This window comes from Lytechinus variegatus, chromosome 17 (assembly GCF_018143015.1).
Source record: "Lytechinus variegatus isolate NC3 chromosome 17, Lvar_3.0, whole genome shotgun sequence".
Lineage (NCBI taxonomy): Eukaryota > Metazoa > Echinodermata > Echinoidea > Temnopleuroida > Toxopneustidae > Lytechinus > Lytechinus variegatus.
Window position 1 is genome coordinate 22,816,558 of NC_054756.1, and position 12,530 is coordinate 22,829,087.

Sequence of the window (12,530 nt, forward strand, 5' to 3'; positions counted from 1 at the left end):
AGGCTGACGCCCATGCAACCATATAAATGTCACCCCACATCGTGGCTCAAAGGAGGCACTCCATACGTGTTCTTGACGTTCGTACAACATACCCGTTTTGGGGAAGGATGCGATAGCATCATATTTACCTCCTGGTTCTCGATACCTATCCAAACTGACAAAGCAGTGCAGAGTGACAAAGAAATCGAGGACAATCAATTTTTTCCGTTTTTTTAAATAATACAGTGAAGTCTTCCTTATTCTCTGTCGTGTTTATCTACAAGCTGTAAGAAAATTTGTCACGTGGTGAATGCTCGTCACGATTGATGGAACGATGCAACAAAGATCGATTAGGACTTTTATTTGCATATTCTTTTAACCCCCCCCCCCATTAAAAAAAGAGAGAGAAGACAATGCGCCGGAAATGTGCAGGTAAAATGACACACCGTTGTCTCATTCTCACGAAAATGGGACATGTCATAAATCATGAATCACTGAATAAGCAGATCAATGAAGTGTATTCGATAACAAAAGAATAACCAATTTAATTCAATGTGTCTTTGACAGTCACAGATTGCCTCACGATGACAACCATGCAGTCATTTCGGGGTGAAGAAATTCGACAAAAACACCGTGTGAAATTTGGATTGGATTGAATGTACATGTATAGTAGGCCATATCAGATTTGGGGTAGATGATTTCTCTAACCGTATGAAACTTGAGTTCGATCGAAATACATTTTGCTGTCAATGGTCAAACAATCCAAGACAATGAATGGTGAGCAACTAAACTCAAAACCTAGGCTCAAAACTTCGTCAATATTAATTGGAAAAAGAAAATCATTAAATTGCTGTTACGACAAAAAATACATTTCGACATGGTATTTAATCCAATACAACTAAAATTAAAAGAGGCTTAAAACTCTGTTCATTCAATCCTTTGTTCATTTTTTGTGAAATCAGGTGAAACCGAAATCGTTGAAATACGTCGTTTTTCCGTGAAAATAAGTACTTTGGGATCTTCAAACGCATTTCAGTGTGCATGATAAGTCGATATCAGACAATAGAAAGCCGAAGGAGTCCGGTGTCAGTTTCGAAGGAAGCGTTTCAGGAAGAAGGAAATGTGGATGGGTTGCTCTGACTGGTATATCCATGTTCTGACATCGCTCACTATAAGGCCCTGTCCTGGATTTCACGGAAAGATATAGATCTCGTCGCCCCAATCCTAAATCATTATTTGGACATGCAATCAACATAATTCAAGACCTGAAGAAAAAAAAACATGTATTTAAGCAAATGCGCAAGGAATTTGATGAAAATCAAGGTTAAAACCTGATTTGATGTCTTGGTTCTACATCATTTTGAAAATAGCTGGCACTTGCAGTGAAATAAAGCACGAGGTCCTTCGGTAGATATAGGTATCCTGTCTTCCAGAGACAGATTTCATAGTTATGAAGACCAAATATAAAATAAAAAAAAAACAAATTGGAAAACTTCACGACATATAAGTTGGTGTATTCTTGATATTGAAAAAAAAAAATATACGGTGACTTTGGTCTCAAGACCACTAAAAATAATCAACAGACTACAAAACTTCAGACCTGGAAAAAAAGTGTACGAGCATGCGCACATTTTCCCACACGCCGCTAAATATTTTTTTTTCTTTTTCTTATTTTTTTGGTGGCAATGCTGCACTCGATCAGTGCCACGTATCGATAAGCCTGATGTCAAGAGCATACGGCTGGTGTTCGCCAAATGAACTTGTTCAATTGTGGCCAAGGTGTTATCTCTGAGCTCTGGGTCTGAAATGTGAATACCATTATGACAGATTCCTTTCTTTCCGAATTAATCTCGCATTCTAGCCTTCTTTTTCCTTCTTGTTCAAGCCTTCATATCATGTCATTGCTAACAAAAAGGGAAATGAAAAAATATCGGGGATGGATGGGCTTCCGTGAAGATAACACGGTGGTATTACATATTTTCCATTCATTGCGTTTTCAAAAAGAAATATTTATTTCTCGAAAATTAGCGATCGAGTGAGAGGACACGTTGATGCGATTAAGAGTTCAGTGTGCGTTCAACGTTTGTGCACTTAACATGGAATAAAATTGAATACGGTGTCAAAATATGAATGACGGATGGTCGTAACAATAAGCGAGCAACATGCTGATTGATAACACTGTTTTTAAAAAGGGGTGTATGATTTGAAAAACAGATTGAAAGGCAATTTCATACTTGACACCTTTCAGAGTTCGATGGAGTTTTCGAGGAGTACCAGGGAACTGTTGTATGAATCAACCTAGAATAAAATAATTTTGATTTTCTTAACATCTTTCTTACCCGACCCCTCATCGTTTTCCAGTCAGGTCAACAGACTTAAACCATCTACACCGTTTTATATCGGGCCGAAGTCACACCAATATATCTTACAAGAAGCAGATCAAAGCTTTATTGTTGTTGCGACTGGCGTCTCAACGGTTGGTTTTAAAGTCGATTTGGTCGGTGTGAATGGAGCGTCATTTGACCATACCTTATAGCAATTGCTTTCAGACTGCCTCAGATCCAGGTCAGAATTAGGAATTAGACGTGCAAACACTCGTAGTCTGTACCGACCACTATTTAGCTGAAGATATGGCAAATGATACATTTGACGTCATGCAGGTTACAAAGTCAACCTTTTTTTTGGGGGGGGGGGTAGTATATTTAAAGTAAAAGAAAAGTTATATCACATGATGAACTTAAATTTCAAAGGTGCATAAACCCCAAACTAAAATTACCCGGTAAACGTTATGTCGGAAATTAAAATAGAGATCAGACAAATGTATCGACTATTAAACCCGATTAAACGAGACTTGATTGGTATGATTCGTGTGTGTGTGTGTGTGTGGGGGGGGGGGGGGTGGGGTCCGGGACACGGTCCCAGATCGAATCGAATTGGTTTCCGATTATCCATGATAAAGCGGTTTAGTTAGCTATCAAGGGGCCTATGAAGGAAATTCGTATTGATCACCAATTATCACATAACTAGAGTAATCGTCAGCGCTCCGGCCGACAAACGCGGTTTTGCAGAGACGTTTATTTTATGTATTAATCATTCATCATTATTATATACTCATACTTTCATGTATATCAAGCTCACGGTGGCTAGTTTGGTGGCTCGGTAACTCATTCTCATCTCCAACCACTCCATAACCACCAGGGTGTGGCTCGTGCCCACAAGGATAGTATGCATGGTTACTTCCAGGCCAGGGGTTGTATATTACACTCAGTGGCTTTCTTTTGAGTATAATCATGGACCCTATATATTCATTAGGTCCATGATGAAACCAAACCTATGATCCCATTCACTCATTGGTCTTCATTTAAAAGTCAAGTCCACCTCAGAAAAATTTTGATTTGAATCAATAGAGAAAAATAAGACAAGCACAATGCTGAAGATTTCATCAAAATCGGATGTAAAATAAGAAAGTAATGACATTTCAAAGTTTTGCTTATTTTTAACAAAATAGTTATATGAACGAGCCAGTTACATCCAAATGAGAGAGTCGATGATGTCACTCACTCACTATTTCTTTTTTTTTTATTGTTTGAATTAAAAATATTTCAATTTTTACGAATTTGATGATTAGGACCTCCTTGCCTGAAGCACAAAATGTTAAAATAATGGAATTTCACGTGTTCAGGGAGGAATGAAACTTCATTTCACTTGACAATGACGAGAAAATAGAAATATTTCATACATCAAACAATAAACAACAAAAGAAATAGTGAGTGAGTGACATCATCGACTCTCTCATTTGGATGTAACTGGCTCGTTCATATAACTTGTTGTTAAAAATAAGCGAAACTATGAAATGTCATAACTTTCTTATTTTTCATCCGATTTTGATGAAATTTTCAGTGTTATGCTTGTTGAATTTTTCTCTTTTTATTCAAATCAAGTTTTTGTTGGGGTGGACTTGTCCTTTAATGAAATATGATGTAAGATACGAAGTGTGGTTTAGTCATACAATAAAACATCCTACACAAGAAGTGGAGTTTATGGGCTACCATTTTACCAGATGTATAATACAGAAATAATATCACTATTACTATTAGCATGGATGCTATTAGGGATCGGTCCTTTCAAAAGCCTCTTCCATTCTAAAACTCTTATTTTTTCACTCCGTATTTGTCTAAATTTATATTCCGTAATCATCGCCTTTTTATCGTTTTCATTCGGTTCGGATTTGAGTCCACATTCCGGTAATCGATTAAAGAATTTTATCGACGCGTAATGACATCTAATAACACGGCCGTATAATAGATAATTGATTCTCATTCGTTGTTACAATTTTGGGCGATGTTGACACTGACCATGCTGAGCTGACCTCGGTTTTATCAGGTAGATCAATCGCTGAAAAGTTATGGGTATTAACAGCTCTAGCTGAAGAAGGCGATTCCTGACCTGACAGCTATTTCATCATCCCATCCCTACCCCTCCCCTCTATCTCGTTCCGTCTCCTGTCATTCATACTATATGCATATAGGCCTATTATATATATATGTATGTATATTACTTCCATATACCTCTTACATGTATTATGCACAAAATATTACATTAGGGTTAATAACAAACTTAAGGTCAAGATGACTACTCATCTAGTCCCACATTATTCATTGCCACATGGAGCTGAATTGAAAAAAAATACGCTCATCGAACGTAGACTCTTAATAATTTCCTAGATGCCTTACTTTCTTCGATACCATTGTAGATATATTCCCGATGAGCATGCTTTACGTGTCAATACATATTCTACATCCATTATCATGATAACCATTTAATGAGTGCAAACGGCAACCTTAAATGTTCGTATTCTTTATTACCAATTCTCAGATAAAGCATGATGTATGTGTCAGTGCGCATACGTCATGATATTCTTTGTTTTCATCGCACGATGAGTGGATAGACCAAATTCACAGAACGTAATATCGGTGACATAGTGCCGTGACCACTGCATGACTAACAGTTTCGAGGTAACTCCGATACCAGTCATGCATTATGGATGCATGACAAATCTGTGTTTTTTTTTTATTTGCTCGTGGAGGATCCCAGTACAGAAGGCAAATTCAACTGAAGGCCTCATGAATTGTAATCCCATTGGTGAAAATATTTAACGAGTGGTTGTCTGTCTTCAGACGTCTCGCCAAGCAGGATTATTGTTTATTACACTTTTTTTGTAATACTGCTGCTGATAAAGGCCTAATCATAAAGCAAAAAAAAAAATGATTGGTCCCACGTACAATATGTAGGAATCAATACCCTGAATAGAAGTTTATCCCCATATTTACATATTTTCTAATCTCTCAACATGATCAATGACAGACCCTGTGTTATCATGGTTACTTCATTTGAAAAAAAGTCACTTTGGGAGGTATACGCCTTGTTAATTATGCTACTTGGAATTTTAGCCCTGAGAATATGACTACGTATTTTCTAATCACTTTGGGAGGTATGCGCCTAGTTAAAGTTTACAAGGCAATAATTATGCTCCTGGACATTTAAGCCGATAGAATAGGACTACGTATTTTCTAAAAATAGCAAAGTACATGTACCACTGCCACGAGACGATCGAAAGGCGCGAGACAAATATTAACAACGCATCATCAATCACCATTGCGCAATATCAATATAACTATAAACCGACTTATCATGTACTGACTCATCACACATCACCTGATGTTAAGAACAATTCTTTATCAAATATCATATCATTCAACTCATCGAATGTACTTATACAGAAGCTGCCGCATAACATTCTAATTTACAACCCATTATTTTATAAGAGCATATGGACATTCGATCCTATTATGTTCGTCTTTAGTTTCTAATAATTATCGGCGTACACATTCATGACTCTCAGGGTAAGGGAGTTTGGGATTCGATCATATCTATTTATGTCTCACGGTCTGACTTCGAACTGAAACCAAATGCTCACGGATATCTTCCCCTGTCGAAATTACATTTTAAGAATTGATTTCCATAAATAAATCGTAATTGCACACACGTGTTTGAATTAAGGTTCATGTTCCTGTTCCAGAAAAGTCGCGTATACATCACGGATACCTCAAAGCAATAAAATCAAATTATTCCACGTTGGCCAACACAAGTAGGGATTATCGATAGGCAACTCGTGTTGACTTGCAAAGTGTTTACCTGTAAATTAGGCTCGCATAATCTGATGGGATGGGTCGTGGAATAAAAGAAAATTGCGACGAATGAATAATTGTTGGCACAACACTATTCCGCAGATGAAGATGTCTATTTTGAGGTAGGTCATTAATGTGTAGATGCAGGGTGACTATACAGGTAATGTTGGTTGTTAGATCGGTGAATTGTTAATGGTTAAGCATGCATGTTTATACAACGCACAATAGATTGCCAGCCGGTCAACAAGTGCATCCAAAATTAGGCAAACATAGCATAGAGATGTTTTGAATAGATATACAAACATCTTCCGAGACATGCAGCATTGGTACAATAGTGCGTTAGAAACGCAAGGGAAAAGAGATGGTTGACCAAGGACATTATGTTTTAAGCTTAGAGGATTTTTTTATTTAGCCTTACATACCTTAGGTGACGTTCAATTACTTCGAACATAATCTATTATCAAAAGTTAGATGTCTACGAAAATACTTTGCAATTCCAGTTCTCAAAACATGATAAATGAATTTGGAAAAAAAAGAATATCAATCTCACCTTTCTTTTGATAAATCCGCATCACGTGCTGAAATAACGTATGTTGACTTTTTCGCAGTGTTCACTGAAGAGACATAAAATGTGAACTCCCCAACCACCTCGACATAGACCTAGATGATGGGCTCAGGAGACAACCAGAATAAGTGGTGTTCGAATGCAATCAGCGTGATTCTATTCAGATTAGTCCAAATTCTTAGAGAAGCGACACGCTGGCAATGAAGTAAGATAATGAGATGAACGTGACGGGTTCTCGATGCTTAATTGTCAAACATGAGAATTTTCGTCGAATGTAGAATCTGTCCGAGGTGACAACTCCGAATTAACGGGTTTCTAGCTTTGCAGACGCTACGATGTTGAAGGGAGGGCTTGTAAGAGCACGTGCGTCTTGCGTATCGCAGCGCATCAATATGAGCAGTTCAGTTACACCTATTTTTACTACGATCGTCAATGAATGTCGCGCACAGCTAGACTTCACAGATGTTTTGACAAACACCGTGTAAGCACATGGCGAGGTCGGGCTGTCATTGGCCTGCGCGGCTGACGGAGGGCGGGGCTGACAGGTTTACCATTATGCTAATGAGGTCATCCCAGGTCACCCGGTGGTGTTCAGAGTGGTTGCGCTCTGTCGCAGCAGGAAATCGCTATGAATGGAGCCGATACTCGAGTTGTAAACACAGTTCTTCATGATCCATTGACGATCCCATCAACATATTCCAAAGTTCACAGTCACTTGCCATTTGGAATATTTGGATACTGGTGAGATTACCTAGAACTGCGCATGGCTTAGGCATAAAGTTGCATAGATAGGCGGGTATACCAGGAAGATGGAACGAGAACTGATGATGTTCTTTGTTCCAAATGTGCCATAGTTTGAACATAAAGAGATGTAGTCTATATTTACATGAAACTGATTGAGATTTTAGAACATATTCTCCCCATAGATTTATAAGTTCAATCGATATCATTATGATGTACATGTACATCTTTATTTTACCATAGACATGTGAGGGTGAGGTGTGTGTAGTTAGGAGCGGGGCTCCAAATACAAATGTACATACAGCCCCCCCCCCCCCCCTCCGTAATTGTAATGATTCTAATCATCATAATAAATAGGTTAATAAAAATACGTCGAGTTTTATAATATTAGACAACATAAACAGACAAATAAAGTAAACAAAAAGAAAATAAATAAATAATAATAAATAAATGAATAACTTGAACACAAGGATACCATTAAAATGCCATGCCTTGTTTCCTTATAAATGCCAAAGCATATTGCTCACTTGCTTGAGAGCCATCGTCATATATAATGAAGGCGTGGTATTCTTGATTCAATAACTTTTTAAATGACCTCCTTAGAATTACATTGTAATAATAATTACAGTGTTGGCTAAAAGCGCTTAGAAGCATAAAGTGTCAAGGGATATATGATTATGTATATTATCCCGGATTGGGATCCCGATGATAGTTTAACACCTTATATTACAGAGGTTATGTAGATTCAAATCAGTGATAGGTCAATACGCCATCACGTGATCATAGCTGCGCCTGCGAGGATCGCATTTGTTATATTCTAAGTTTTGACGTCACCTCAGGGAATATACTGCGTTGTATTGTCAATTGCGGCGTTATATTCACTAATGTGACGTCACTCGCTGCATACAAGTTGCGTAACAAGGTAGTTTATTTGATGTACGCGCTAGTGTTAACGCGTCGATTGCATGAAGAACGCGCTTGATGTATTTAAAAAAATACATTATGACGTAATAGATCTTCAGCTGTAGCAAGAATTTCGGGTTTGAGCCAGATGATGAATGCAATTTCCGATGGCGAATCCACATAGACTATACAATATACCAGATATTGCCTGGTCTATCGTTTTAATAAATAACATTTCAACTCCCCTCCGAAGCTATATTTTTCCCTCGGAATAATATTTTCCCTCAGCGCTGCGCGCTTCGGGTCAATATGATCCCTTGGGAAAAATATAACTCCGTCGGGGCCGAGGAAATGTTAAATTCAAACTCGAGGTAGGCAATATCTGTATATTTTCTTGGGCGGTGGTTGGGGAGGAGTGGAGTGGGTAGTGGCGAATGGGTGAAACGCTGAAGATCTTTTGTCATGACATTGCATTGCTTAGCATGTAGGTCCTAAGGTCCATGCTGATATATGTAAATATTACATAGGTTATGTAGATTCGAATCAGTGATAGGTCAATACGCCATCACGTGACCATAGCTGCGAGGATCGCATTTGTTATATTCTAGGTTTTGACGTCATCCCAGGGAATATACCGCGTAGTATTTTCAATTGCGGCGTTATATCCACTAAGGTGACGTCACTCGCTGCATACAAGTTGCGCAACAAGGTAGTTGATGTACGCGCTAGTGTTATTATGACGTAGATGGATCAGACCTGTAGCAAGAATTTCGGGTTTGAGCCAGATGATGAATGCAATTTCTGATGGCGAATCCACATATACTCTATAATATAACAGATATTGCCTGGTCTATCGTTTTAATAAATAACATTTCAACTCCCCTCCGAAGCTATATTTTTCCCTCGGGCAAAATATATTCCCTTGGGAAAAATATAACTCCGTCGGGGAGAGGAAATGTTATATTCAAACTCTAGGTAGGCAATATCTGTATAATATCCCCCGAACCTCACTCGGTCTTAGGAAATATAGGGTACTAAACTGTCATCGGGTCTCCAAAGGCAAATCCAGGATTGAAGTCGAATCGAGTATCAAAACGTATCATGTGGAGGATTGACTTTTTATCCACGTTTTGTTTTATCCCAGATAGTCAGCTGTCGAATTGTATGTTACTTCTCTGTAAAGTCTCCCTAATGCTCCTCCGTAGATCTCCGTGACCCTCGCCATGCTTGCCAAAAACGGAAATTGGACAACAAAGGCTCCAGTGACAACAAATAACGTGAAAACGAATGGGGTCCTTGCAAATCTGGCTGCATTTTGGGAATTATGTGAGCAATCGACACTGGACAATAGCAATGTGTCATCGGGTCGAGTATTGATAGTGACCTGAAATTATTGAATGATCTAGCATCTCCAGAGGAGCGATCCCCCGAAATCCATTTGACGCCTATTCTTGTTCAGGCTGGCCTTAGTGATCATCATTATGGCACCCTGGCGTCAGAGTCCCGATGTCAGCAGCATCGTTGAATCATAGTTGTAGGTCCATGGTAGAAATGAGAATGGACACGGTAAAAACAAGTGGACGTAAACCCCCAGATCCCCATCCCCCGGTTCCGCAACCCCTGCTACTGATAACAGAATTGTTGCATAAAGATATGTGAGTAGATCTCAAGACAGAGATCTGAAATTGTCGGACTAATTGACCATTTTGATAATATTTGATTATGCACTAATACTGATAATGGCAACAATATAATATGGTCAAACTTATACATCTATCTTTCAAGGCGATGTCAATTGCCAATGTTCACCGGCTTTCGTTTAGTCCTGCCACCATTGTGACTGGCATGCATTTCGGACAGGGGCCGTTTACTGCATGTGAAAGCTGAGGGACTTGATCATGTCGATGGAGCACAGTTAGGTGACCAATAATGAAAAAATCCTTCTTAAGAAGGGAAACAAACCGTTGAGCAAGGAATATTACTATTATCATAATGAGAGAAAACAGAGGCCTAATTACTCTTTTGCGTGAATTAGTATTTTATTAAGTAGGTGGCCTTGGTTAATGAAATTGTCGTTCATTGGTATGACTATCATACTATTGTTTTGTATTATATATTTAATTTGTTCTTCCCCTTCTTTTTCTTTTCTCACTATCTCTCCCACTTTCTCTCGTTCTATCTCTTCAGGGGGGGGGGGATCCGTATCTTGCCCCCAGCTCTTGGGAAAGGCCCTCACAGTCAGAATTTAATTGTTATGTATTGGATCTCCCACTCTTCAAGCTTCTGATTTTAGGGGCACCCTAATCAATTAAACTCTATTTCAATAAGTGTGCATTTGATTTGATTTGATTTATTTATTTCCACATTCCAATAAAATCATATACAAGTGAAATCATTTTTTTTTCTTAGCATAACATATACAAGTGAAATCATTTTTTTTCTTAGCATAACATAAGTAAATGATATAATTAATAACATATACATATATTCAATCTAATAATCTAATCAAAATATATTTAGACCTGATATTTTGTTTTAATTCTTACCAAAAGAATAGCAGAAAAAATCATATATACAATTATATACATATACAACATAGTACATTTTGAAATGTGGGAGACCTTCATCTTAAGCTTAGACCTTGAAATTGATGAAGGCCTAAAAAGGAAAGGGGAATGATATTCAGACAACAGTGCATTCATGTATGCTATACATATTCCAGTAAATAAAATGAAGTGAATTGAATTGAAAACTATCTGTAACACCACTAATCATGTACAAAGTGAATGGAACTGGAGATGTTACATTTTTATACATGATTCATGTTTGGTAAGTGTTTATTTAAATGAGTACAAACCTATATGATACTTCCATACGAGGAAAAAGGGGGTTCCAATCGATGCAATTGTCATGGAGCACACAGAATTAAAGGCATCATGTGATTTTTGTTTTGTTTTCGTGCCAGAATTGCCCTCGAACTCTTGTGAAAGGCCCTCAGCTAGCATGCTCACGGAGAGCCAGAGTAAGGTTCACGTATCAATTGCGTGATCGCAGGCCCCATGTTGTCACTTAATAACTAATACAACATAAGATCGAATAAAAATAGGAGACAATATATTATGTCACTTCTTGGGGCATGAATGTGATTTAAATAACCTTAGAATTGCTGCAATGATCTGCTGAGAGGGGAATCTCGTTGTTTTTGTCAAGTGCTGACCTTTACCCCGGATTTTTCGTTTTCTTATGTTAACTCATGGAGATCAGGAGTTATACTTCGTTAGACAAATTAAGATGATATCAATTTACATCCAACTCATTCAGTTATATGTAGAAATATTTATGATACTTAAATATAGATACTCATGTTATGCATATCATTCCTGCGTGTTACTGTAATATCATTTTTTGTTGTTTGTTTTGGGTGAACAAAATATTTGTTTTTCAAAAAAAAAAAATAATGAGAAAAATCAACCATGGGGGTGGTGTAATGTAAAAGAGGCAAACATTTAACTCAATTTTTTAACAGAATGAAGTAAGTGGTATATAATTAGAATGACAATTGCAAATGAAAATTACACAAGCAATATAAATAGAGGTAGTCACAATACATTATTTTTTTCACAAGTAAAACAAATTATTATATATAAGCAGATTATTACAAACATTAGAAACTCAAAGAGAAGCTAAATTAGAATCATAGGTATGATATTAACATACATGCCTAGTCATGACTGGAAGTCGAATCAATTCATGCTCCCGTTACGTAATCCCTTAATGTCATGTTTCTATATTGTTTAACAGGTGGCTCACAAGGTTATTTATTTATGTTCTCTTTTTTCTTTATGATGCTATAATTAATCATAATCATACATAAATGAATGTGAGACGGCCCCCTGTCGATCTTCATACTATTCGAGATGAATATCCAGCAATACAAACACAAATGGCAATTATCAATAAAGAAATACTATGAAAACTGATGTATTGACTTGTTTTAGGGTCACCCCTGACCGCAATTCGAATGAAAGCTATTTACATGTATATACATCCTTTATATTTTTTTTTTCTTTTACGTTAATGCGTATAAGAAAATTGTGTTAATTAGAATTCATAATCATTTGAATGTGTATTATTTACCCACCGTTGAGTTCATT

The 12,530-nt window shown here is 37.4% G+C and overlaps 1 protein-coding gene across 1 annotated transcript in view; it reads right to left on the reverse strand.

Annotated features, from left to right (window-relative positions):
* The window catches only part of LOC121431291 (iroquois-class homeodomain protein irx-3-like), a 32,007-nt gene extending 24,799 nt beyond the window's left edge, over positions 1-7,208 (reverse strand). The window contains exon 1 of the mRNA XM_041628801.1: positions 6,718-7,208. Coding sequence (XP_041484735.1) covers positions 6,718-6,739 — 22 coding nt within the window. The 5' untranslated portion in view covers positions 6,740-7,208. The remainder of the gene's footprint in view (positions 1-6,717) is intronic.
* Positions 7,209-12,530: the final 5,322 nt, after the last annotated feature.